This window comes from Varanus komodoensis, unplaced genomic scaffold (genome assembly GCF_004798865.1).
Source record: "Varanus komodoensis strain SLA01 unplaced genomic scaffold, ASM479886v1 scaffold8, whole genome shotgun sequence".
Taxonomy (NCBI): Eukaryota; Metazoa; Chordata; class Lepidosauria; order Squamata; family Varanidae; genus Varanus; species Varanus komodoensis.
In genome coordinates, this window is record NW_025336481.1 from 7636914 (window position 1) to 7648946 (window position 12033).

The 12033-nt window shown below is 43.9% G+C and overlaps 1 protein-coding gene across 4 annotated transcripts in view; it reads left to right on the forward strand.

Annotated features, from left to right (window-relative positions):
- Positions 1 to 12033, forward strand: part of LAMA5 (laminin subunit alpha 5) — a 194416-nt gene that overhangs the window by 95777 nt on the left and 86606 nt on the right. For all 4 annotated transcript variants that reach the window (XM_044455407.1, XM_044455409.1, XM_044455408.1 and 1 more), the window contains 3 exons: positions 8799 to 8914; positions 9626 to 9744; positions 10782 to 10872. In XM_044455407.1, coding sequence (XP_044311342.1) covers positions 8799 to 8914; positions 9626 to 9744; positions 10782 to 10872 — 326 coding nt within the window. The remainder of the gene's footprint in view (positions 1 to 8798; positions 8915 to 9625; positions 9745 to 10781; positions 10873 to 12033) is intronic.

Below are 12033 nucleotides of genomic sequence, written 5' to 3' on the forward strand. Positions count from 1 at the left end.
GAACATGCTAAGGACCATAGAACATGACGGATTCCCTTCCTGAAGACTGTAGACATCATGGGGATTCCAAGATCAGACCATTTCCCCATCCCCACCTCTTCCAGCTATGCAGCTGTTGCTCTTCTGAGGTCACAACAGCAACCCTGGAAGAACTGGGGAGGCTGAAAGGGAGGCATGACAATGGGGAGAGGCGAGATAGGGATTTGCCATCCCTGGTATGGGTGGTAAGAGGGGCCCATCTAGCTGTAGTTCCCCCTTTTCAGAGGCATATGACGTTTCCCACCCTTTTGGCTCTTGAGCTGGCAGGACCTTGGCTCAATGGAAGGTTCCAATCTCTGCAGGATTGTGCTCTGTAGCATTATCTCATCATGGGCAGTAAATAAATTGTACTATATATAGCTATAGGTGGTCACAGTTCATCATATGCACAACCTTCAAAAATATGCTTTAAAGCATTTGGTCTACTCCCTTCACACTACTAGCAAACAAAACTGTCTGGGGAACTGTGTCAGCACAAATTAACCCTTTAAAAGAAAAACACCTGGAATGGCTCTTCCCTTCAAGCCCTTGGATAACCAGGTACATCTTTAAAAATTTCAGCACAAAGGTCCTGGTGCCAAAAAGATGGCAAGGTAACTGCCAGGCAAGCCATGGTGGGGAGGTAATTCCATAGATGGGGAGCCACCGTAGAGAAAGCCCTCCCTCTTGGTGCCACCCTCCGAGCCTCCTTTGGTGTAGGCACTCAGGGGAGACCCAGAGGTTGAATCTAGTTTCCATGTAAGTTGTGTTTGATCCATCAAGTTAAATCCCAAGCTGCATAAGGCTTTATAGGTTAAAACTAACACCTTGGACTGGACTTGGAAGCACACAGGTGCCAGTGCAAGTGGGCCAGAACTGGTTTTGCCTCTTCAGACCTATAGGTCCCAGTTATTCATCCGACTGCTGCATTCTTCACAAGGTGCAGCTTCTGATCAGTCTTCAAGGACAGGCCTATTAGATTACGGCATGCATCTAGATTGTAGATTACTGAGACCATGCTATCCTTATCCAGATGGGGATGTAACTTGTCCACCAGCTGAAGCTGGTAGAAGGTACTCTGTGCTGCTAAGGCCACCTGAGCCTCAGGTGACAAAGATGGATCAAGGAGAACATCTAAGCTATAAACCTGCTCCTTCGGGGGAATGGTTGATGCTATTTAAACCTGCTGAAACGTCCAGGAGTATCAAACAGGGCCACATTCCCTGGCCACTTTCACAGCATAGGTCATCAGTTGGACAAACAAGGCTGTTTCTGTGCCAAAACCCATCCTGCAGTCCAACTGAAATGGGTCTGGATAATGAGTCTCATTCAAGAGTCCCTGGAGTTGGTTGGCAACTACCCACTAAAGAACATTACCCAGGAAAGGAATATTTCTCCCTGCCTAAAGTTATTAAGGTCTTCTGGGTTGAGGGAAGATTTCTTCAGAAGTGGTCTCACTGCTGTTGCTTTCTTGCTTTCACAAAGAGACATTAATTATTTCCTGGGCCCTCCTTCCTTGATGGTTTTTGTAAGCCAGGATGGGCAAGGATCCTGCACAGAGGTAGTTGCAGGAGTTCTTCTTTCCTTAGTGTTAAGTCTGGTAAAATGGCAACTCACCTGTAATTAAGGGCATGGGAGGATCTGATTGTGGGATCAAAATCCAATGGATGGGCCTGGCTCAGCACTCTGGATTTCAGGCGGTGAGCTCAGTGATGTTGGCAGCTTTAACTTGATTCAAGCAAGCTAGCACATGGTCTTCTGTTTTTAAAGCAGGCATTGGAAAGGGGGTTAAGCCAGGGAAACCTGCATAAATTTAGCCACAATTTGCATAAAGACTGGCTGCAGTTTGCACAAATTGCAGTTGGAATTTATGCAGATTTCTCTGGCTAAAAAAGAAATGCAAATTTCAGCCTGTTTTCAAAACCTCGGCCTAACCTGCGTTCATCTGTCCAGTCAGCAAGGTGCTGAAACCATGCAAAGTGTAAGTGGGTTGTGTTTCTCAATGTTGTCATATCTATTTGTGCTACCAGCCTGTAAAATATATTTGTTCAGTTCTTTTTAGCATGTTCTGTCCTGAGGGGTCATATTGGATAAAAAGTACCAACTGGAAAATACAGTCTGGATTCCCACTTACAGAGGAAAATGGACAGACAGTGCTTTCTAGGCGTCCCTATGAATGCTTATATTTGCAATGATGTGAGAAGCAAAAGGGTTTTTTTTAAATAACTTAAGGAATATCACAGTTGGCTTGTTTGTTTATTTATTTACTATTGCATTTCTATATTGTCCCATGGCCAAAGCTCTCCGTTTATATTTACAACTCTCCAGTTTACATTTCTCTCTTTGGAATCTGTCTGGATCAAGGGATGACTCAGGTTATGTTGGCCTTTGAAGCAGAAAATCCAGATTGGCTCTCTTCTGAATTTTGGTACCACCTGAAGTACGTAAACTATCCCAGTCGATCTAACAGTGGGGCAGCTCTTGCCAGCTCGCGGATTGTAGTCTAGTAACTTTTGCATTTCCCAGAGGTTCTTGCCTAACTATTGATTTTAAGATGCCCATGACCTTTGTTATTTTAAGAGCTTGGGATAACTAAGCTCGTCAGTTGCCTGGGGTTTTGACAGTCTAGGAACTACGAAGACCCTGAATAGAGAGTAAAGCTCAGAGAAAGGCATATTTCTTCCTACAAAACAGTGCCCTTATTTTTTCTAGCCATCCTCTACTGTCCGACTTTGGCAGTCTTCAGCCCTTAACATATTTGTTTTAAAAATGTAGACAAAGGGAGTTTTTGTCTGTATTTGAGCATGCCCTTTTCTGCAAGAATATATATTTTTTAAAAAGTTGAATTGACTTGCCCTTGTGTTCTGGCAGTGCTCGGATGTGTTTTGTATCAATGTGGTGTAAAATGAAGCAGTTGTACCAGAGAGAAACATTTCTCAACTGGGAGAGATCTCACTTCATCCAGGGCATGAAAAACATTTGGGGGGAAATTCCAGGCAGAACTTGGCAAGAAGTTCAATATTGATCTGAGTGAAACCTGAATGACTGTATTTTATCTCCACGGGTGTGTCTGATTTTGTGTGAAAACTGATATTCCTTTGCACTTTATTTGTAAAGATATAGACAGGAAAGATACATGGGCAGTTGTTTGTGTTTGTAAACTACTTGGTGATATAAAAATGCGATTGAAAGCAAAGAAAACAAGTCATTCCTAAGCACATAAATGGATCTGACTATTTTGTATGACTCCTCCCCTTATTCCTGCATCCATGGAGCCTGTTGCAGCCTAATTCTATGCTATACTAAATAATCTTCTTCTTAATTGACAAGTGTTCCATCCAACCATCCTGCAGGCCAGATCCAGAGTGGCATTGTTATTTTGGTGTCATTTCTATGTGCAAAAAAACCCACCTGGTTTCATAGACAACTTTTAGGGAAAATGTAGAAAGCGCTCTATGTAGAGTTTTTTTTTTAAAGGAGATGCTTGCTTGTCCATTCAGCTGTACCAGTCAGAAGAAAAAGTAACTTTTCTTATGCATTAAAAAGTGTATATGTGAGAGGCAAGTTGAGATGGTAAAACTGTCAACAATATTTAAGACAAACTCAAAACTCCAAGCAAAAATAATACTGGTATAAAACTGGTAGATTAACTGTTATGTGGAAGAACATGCAGAGGCTATTAAAATTGTTACCCAAATTATTTTTAAAGAGCTGTGGTTTTACATATTGCCTAAAACAGGACAGTGTCGGAGCTGACAAATCTCTGTCGGCTGAGCATTCCACAGCATCAGTGCAATGTCCAAAATTTTGCTCTCGGTATAACTTGATGCAGTGAGAGGGGTCTGAAGCAGTGTCCCAGGTGATGCCTGGTGCGTGTGGGGAAGAAAGTGTGTAAGAAGACAATCCTTAAGGTACTCACATTTCAAGCCTCCTAGTTTTAAACTGCAGCTTATTGAACTGGGCCTGGAAACAAACAAGCAGCAAGTGCAATTCAACTGGAATCGGCACAACATGGTCAATATATTTAGTACTTATGAACAAGCTTGCTGTCGCGTTTTGTTTTGCTTGCACTATCCAGACATTTTGCAGGACAACCCCATGTAGAGCCCATTGCAGTAGTCTAGCAGCTGGGGCATGAATGAACGTTCAGAGTGTTGGCTTTCCCAAGTAAGTTGTGGCTGGAGAGCCAGCCAAAGGTTGAAAAAGGCACCCCTCACAGTTGGCATAGCCCATAAGCAAGTGGTACACCGTCTGTAGCACTTGGACTGGATCATGGCAAGCCCCCAGACTTGGAATCAGATCGTCCAGGGGGAGTGCGATCCTCGCTGGTTGCAAACTCAGTCCCAAATTACATAGGGTATCCAGTACTTGTGTCTTGCCAGGATTGTGATTCAGTTTGTTGTGTCTGATTCCCTCCCGCTGTGGTAATTATGTTGCACGTATCTCCTTGCTTGCTTCTTTCTTAGATGGGTTTTTCATTTTTATCTCTTAAAAAAAATCTGAATCCAGCTGGATTTTTTTTAAAGACTAAAAGGAAATGTTGTGAAGCACACTTATGGAAAATTGCATAAAGAGTCTGTATTTATCTCTCCACTTGTGTTTCAATCCCAGAATCAGTCACTGTTGGTTGTACTAAGACAGTCTGTTTGAAAGAATGATTAATTGGAGAAGTTTTCAGCCCTTGAAAGCCCCTCCCATAGTAGCGCTCACCTTACGTGATGTTCTTGGGCAGTACTTAATCGTATCCCTGCTTTAGCCCGGCATAGTGTATATATTTCATGAATGAAATATGTAAACACTGTAGCACACACACTGGTATGTCATCCGTTACGCAGATCATTTGACATATGAAGTGGTACGTAGCTGCAGAGATGAATGGACGTGGTAAATGTTTTGGCTATCTCGACCAGAACAGTAAACTAACAGAACATTTGCTTCTGAGGTTTACACTTGTAGGAAGGACTCTGCACTAAAGACATCTACTGTATGTCTGGGTTGAAAGGCAGCAAGGACATGGGGATTTGCTACACTTAAATCAGAGACTTCCTTATAATAGGTCAAATCATTAGTTTATCGAGTTAATCTAGGTAAGGACAGTCCTTCAATTATCCTGTACTTCCAGCAGGTAATATCGCTGCTGCTTCTCTGAAAAGGTTCCAGATCTTTGTTCTTCCTTCATTATATCACTGCTAAGGGTGAAATGGCACCATCTGAACTTCTGCATGGTTCTCCTATCCATGCACCTGAATCTGTAGAAAATGTATAATCTGTATTCCTTGGAAAGCAGGCAGAAGGGTAGCTCCATCCTTGTCAGAATTCCACTCCACCTTCTCAAATGGTTTGTGGATTTTAGGACTATTAATTATATAGTTACACATATAGGATGATTGCACCTAAAATTAGTTAATTTTGCTTGCACAAATACTGTGTGTCATCAGCATGATGATTTTTATTACTACTACTATTGCAATACTACACTGCATTTGTATCCCAGTTTTCCTCTTGTGAGAAAACCAAAGTGGCATACCTAGTTCTCCTCCACTCCTGTTTTATTCTCACAACAACAACCCTGTGAGGTAGGTTGGGCTGAGAGGCTTGTGACTGACCCAACGTCACCTAGTGAGCTTCATAGCTGAGGGAGGACTAGCACTCGTATCTCCCAGCTCCCCAGTCCAACACAGTAGCCAGCACACCACGGTATCACAAGAGCTCAGTTGGTGATCATGATGCTGCACCTGCTTTGAAGGCTGTGTTGCGACTCAACTGTATCATGCAACGCAGCTCCAAAAGAGTGAATTCTCAGTCTCGAAAGCCAGGCATTCAAAGCCAAGTTCAGCAGAGTGCATGCCCTTGATGCTTTAGCCCTTCCTCTGTTTCAGCATAAGGACACCCAGGCCTTTCTTTGCAATGTTTCATTAGCTGCTAGCATGAGCTTTCTGTCTCCCGGAAGGATTCAGGAAGATCTGGTTTGCTCCTGTTGGAAACAAAATGCTGCCTGTGGTCTGATCCAGCCAGGCAGCCCACGTGGTCAGATGCTTTCTTTCTTATGGAGGGCATTCTTCTTTTGCCCGTCGTCTTGGCTTACCTCCCTCTTTTGTCAGTGCTTCTTGGGCCAGTTCATATCAGTGATAGTCTGCAATCTCTCTCCAACTGAACTCCTGTTTTAAGGGCCCACCCTCTCTAACCACCATGAAGTGCTTTTGGCTGAGAGAATATGCTGCTTGGGCTGTGTTTTTATTCTTTTCTGGCTGGCTTCTATATTTAATGAGGAAGCATGTTCCAGCAGATCTGCATTAATGTATACACAGTTTTGGCAGGTTTTGTAATTAATGCTGACAGTTTCTGTCTGAATGTTGACTGAAAAAGAAAATGCAAAATATTTAACTACATCAGTTGAAAATGGCTTATACCAGCCTTCCCCAGTCTGGTTGGTTTCCTCCATATTTTGTGTTTCACCCTCAGAAGTGATTCAGACCACTTAGAGAATGGCTGACCTCCATCCCGTTTTTCCCCACAACCAAGATGTACAAGGGAAACTTCAGCTTGCCAAAGCTCTTCAAATTCTACCATGAAGCTTGTTCCATTCATGTCTGTATCAGATTTCAGGCTTTTTGTGCTGCTGCTGCTCTTGCTGTTTCCTTATTTGTGCATAATTGCACGTGTATTTTTCCAAATATACATATCAGTTGCATGCATCTTTGAAAGGCACACATTATTGTTGAACCATCCGGAGAGCTTAGGCTGTTGAGTGGTATATAAATTAAATAAATAAAGCAAATTATGTTCTCATAGATTAAAGCAAGTCTGTGCACAGTTTTCAAAAGTATCTTTATTGGTCTTCAAAATACCAGTAAAGCCCTGAAATGTACAGACATTGTTTGCTGATTGCCTTTAAGGCTGTGTTCAGTCTGGAAGGTATGAACTGAGTAAGTCCTGGTGAACAGCGAACCGCAGCTCGTATCACGTACATCCTTACTGCCAGTGATGGCAGGGGACCGTTTTAGATATTAGACCATTGTTCTCCCCTGCCCCCCTCCACTGCCCATGGCCTGGCTCCTGGCTCTGCTTCCACATCTAGCCCCTTGTTGGAAAAATACTGGTGTGTATGTGAAGCAGATTGTATCACTGTTCTTTGTGTATTTCTGATGGCTTCTTTAAAAATGTGTCTATTTTTAAGCCCTGTGTTTTGAATGAGAGAACAGTGCAGGCGTATGCCATAGAAAGGAGAGGCATGTCTGGAGGGGGAAATGAGTAATTGCACAGATAAAAGCTGAAACATTAAATGATATTATCCATCAGTCTGACACAAGAAATAGCATTTTTGTTGGGTGGGTACACTGGTATTATGCAGTGCAAGTTTCTTGCATGATGTCAACTTTGCTAATAAATCAGCAGCCAGGACATGATTCTGCTTCTTCCCTGGCACCTCCAGAAACGCTTGTTTATTCAGTGCAAATCCCAGTGGAGTGGATGAAATCAGAGGGGAGGGCCTCATCCAGGCAGAACTTCCCCTGCAGATCTCCTGTTGAAATGAATAGGAATTGTGCTGCCATGAACCATTCTTGTGGTGCTTCCGTGTCTCTGTGGGGCTTGTACAGGGGAAGATTCTTAGTGCATTATGCCTGGTATGTTTTATGGAACAATATAAGAAGGGCCATGCTGGATGAGACCAAGGGTTCATCTACTTGAGCTTTTTATTCACACAGTGGCCAGCCAGGACATGTGTGTAATAGCACCCTCCCACCCATGTTCCCCAGCAACTGGGGTACATGGGGATGTTGCCATCAGGACCGGTAACCTACTGATAGCCTTCTCTTCCATGAATGTGTCCAGTCCAATTTTAAAGCCATCCCAACTGGAGGCCATCACTACATCCTGTGTAAGTTGAATTCCATAGCTGATAACCCTTTTATCTGAACAAACTGTCAAATTCTGGTAAGCATAGAACTAAAGCCCGAGGGTAGAACAGTTTCTTTTTAAAGGAAATGGAAGGTGAACTTTGACAAGAAATAGTGGAAGCAAAGGAATTCTCCCAGGCTAGTCCCAGGAACAGTAATTAGCTGCATGAATATCATGGTTCACAATTTACTGTTACTCTGCAGATGTTTGCCGTCAAAAGTTAATTACGTACCTCTGAGTCTGATTGTTAATTACATACTCCTTGCCTGGTTGTTATATTTGTTGGGATCTTTCTCATGATCAAAAGTGAACAAGAAAGGGCCTACAAGAACTAATGCTAACTAAGCTAGCCCTCCTTCCTCTCCCAAAGCAATTATCTAGTTGTGGGGAGGGCAGCCCCCACCCTGAAGGATACAGTACGCGAGGCAATGGGAAGTTGAATCTGAGCACTGTAGAAGTGGAAGGCCTGGGAGCCGGCTCCAAAGAAGGGGCAGGAGGGTTCTGGGAAAGTTCCCTTTTCCCTTCGCTGGAACTTTTTCTCTCAGTCTGTGTAGCTGTCAGGGCTTTCCCCGTCTTCTGATGTACTGCTGTTTGAACAGGCTTTGCACATGTACAGCCCCTGCCGTAAATTATGGTGGACAGATTGTGCCTCTGTCTCCTGCGTATCTGGGGTGGCTGTTTTGACCCTGGGTGACTCCACTGCATTGCCTAACCAGTTGGCATCGTACCACCAACTCTATTCTTAGGAGGTATCATGTGTTGTGTGTGAAGAAACATGCATTATGTTGAAGAGGAGCGTCTGAGCCATCACTCTTTCTGCTGTGCTTCACTAGTGAACCATCTGCGCTTAGGAGTAGCTCATTGCATTGTTTCTTTGACAGGTTACACTGTGACTGTCAGCACAACACCTGTGGAGGGTCGTGTGACCATTGCTGTCCAGGCTTCAACCAATTCCCATGGAAACCAGCCACTACGGACAGTGCCAATGAATGTGAACGTAAGTTTCACAGTAGGGAAAGGGTGAGCTGGCTGATTGCACGCCCCCTTGCTGCTCGCTTGTTTGGCTCCAGCAATTCACGTCACAGGCAGTTACAAATACAGACACACACAAAACCTGCCAGACTTGATGGCTTGTACTGGTTTGTGTTTGATTCACTTGCAAGGCACGAAAGAGTACAGAAATCTGACATGCTTATGTTTCATTTGCTTGCCTTTGGTGGAAGTGGGGGAAGAGTTACCAACGAATGGTGTACCTGCTTTACCCAGCAAATCATCTTGGAATGAGAGGGAAAAGGTTACCCGATGGATTGTTAACTGACTGAAGAAGAGGAAACAGTGGGTGGGAATAAACGGAGAGTTTTCACAACACAGAGTCAGGTGGTAGTATGTGTCTCCAAAGGACCTGTGTTGGGCCCAGTACTATTTGGACATTTTTATTTTGATTTTTTTTTTGTTCTTGTCATTTAGTCTTTGTGGTTTCAGTAGAATAGCCAACAAAGCACTGCAGGAATACTCCAGACGTTCTGTCTTCCTTTAATAGCAGGAACATGTGAGTGATTGATCAGCCTTTTTGATAAGTCTGAATTACCACATTCTTCACTGCTGTGATTGACGCATGCACTTAAGCACTTAATTCTACTACTGCAAAAGGTAGAATGTGTAAATGAGAGGTAAACCATCGTTTGTTCACTTTCTCTTGCGATTTTAGCCTGCAATTGCAACGCGCATGCCTATGATTGCTATTATGACCCAGAGGTTGACCGCCACAGAGCCAGCAAAAATCGAAATGGCCTGTTTGAAGGAGGAGGTGTATGCATTGATTGCCAGGTAAGATCTGTCTGGAAGCGCCGCAAACCAAAGAGCATTTATGTTGGGATGCTATTTGCATTGCCGGCATGAATTCTGCAGTGTTGGCAGTAAGGAAATTCAGCGATCTTAAAAGGAAATGTGTGGCTTCTTAATAGTATCAGACTGTATCCTAATGTAGCCTTCTCCAATTTGGATCTCCCTAGATGTTTTAACTACAACTCCCATCTGCAGCAGCATGGACAATGGCCAAGAGTGATGGGAGTTGTAGCTGATGATATCTGGACAGCCCCATGCTGGGGAAAGCTGTCTTAGAGTGACAGACATGGAAGAAATCAGAAAAGAATGGACAAAGACAGCCCCTGCCTTCTAATATAGTTCATCATTCCATATTATCAAAGCTTACACCTTATAGAATTAGTGAATTCCTACCTACTAAATGTAATTTGGTGGATCCTATAAGTAGGCGTTCCTACTGGGGGTCTAAAACAAATAGTATCCATTAAGCCTCCACCCTCTACTGCCTTCAAATATTTAGTTTTAATTAAAAACTTGAAAAACTCAGTGCATCACTTCTCCTTCCGGCACTTGCTGCAGATCATCTGTTTGCAGACAGACAGAGAAGGAAAGAGCCGCTTTCTGACCCTGCCTAACCCTCCAACCCACACAGCCGGCTGGGGAAAGCTGGGAGTTTTTGGATACCTTTCTGTCTAAACATGCATAGAATTGTATCCTTAGCATTTTAAGACATGACGCACATGAATCTATGGTGTTTGGACTTACAGTGTTGATCATGAAGGGACTTTTGGAGGACAAACAAGCAAGGGCTGCCTGCTTAGATAGTTGCTTTCAAATCAGGTTGTCATAACTAGAGTTGTTGCAAACTTAGAAGAAAACTCCTGCCTACTCATAATTCCATCCATTGTGTTCAGCCGGATTTTATTGCAAGTAGTGGGTATAGGATTGTAGCCATAATGTAACCCTTCCCTTTAGTTTCTCGTCTGTTTCAAGACTATCGTTTCAAATTAATTATAGCTAATAGACAAATTATTTTGCAGCATCACACAGCAGGCATCAACTGTGAGAGATGCAGCCCAGGATACTATAAATCCCCAGACCATCCGATCGATTCACCATACATTTGCTACCGTGAGTATGCTTTCCCATGTGCATTACAGATGTAATGCAGAATACAGTGCCCTACACAGTATTCTTTGAATGCAGAGGTGCAACCGCTTCTTCTCCCAGCCAGCATCGCCCCCTGGAATTCCTCAGCCCCAAAGGTTAGGGATATGTAGGGCAGCAGGCTTGAAGTACACTGCCTGATCAAGCGTACACACGTGTTGGACTGCTTTTCCGTATTTTTTCTTTCTGGATTGTATTCAGACCTGATGTCTGTTCGTTCACATCACAATGAAGATGATCATTATGATGATACTTAGATTTCTGTAAAGCAAACACTGATGGAGTTTAACCTGAGTGGGAAGAAACAAAAGCAGCTCTGCTCCATTCCTTGGTGCCACTTTCCATTGCAGGAAGAAAGTGAGATGGGCAGTGCTCTCCGTGTCTCCTTTGTTCCTTTTGTCGGAGAAACAAAGGGGACCCGGCTACTTCAGCTCCCGCTGCCCCAGCTTCCTCTCCCCACTGCAGGATGGAGGCAGATAGGTTAGTGCCAATGGGCAAACAGCAGGGAGGGAGCTGCACTGGCGTTGCCATATGTAGGACTTCTCCTAGCAGAGAAGACTCGTGTGTGAAGTCTGATCCTTGGGCAAAGCACCGAGATCTGCTTGGTGCTTGAGCTGGGGAACCAGTGCTGCCAGGCGAATGTCACCCTGCTCATCTGATGTCATGGGACTCGTGCAAGTCTGGGGGGGGGGCAGTCATTGCCCCCCCCCCATTCAAACCGGGTGCTACTGCTGTTATGCACTGTCATGTTGGCTATGATGTGTGGCAATCCTATAGATGAATGCCCTCCACAATGGCTTGCCCTTGATGGCTCCGCTCCGCTCTTGTAAACTCAAGGATGCGACTCATTAAGGGAATCGATCCGTCTCCTTGTGGGTTTTCTCCCTCTTTTCTGAGGCCTTTGATTTTCCTTTGCATGATTGTCCTCTCCAGTGAGTCTTGTTTTCTCATGGTGTGTCCAAAGAATGACATCCTCAGTTGCGTCATTTTTGTTTCCTGGGCAGGCTCTGGCTTGATTTGATCTAGGCCCCATTAGCTTGTCTTCATATTGACCCAGGGTATTCACAAAGCACTGTGTTTGAAATTTGTAGCAAGCCCAATTCAACACCCCTGTTTTAAGCAAGG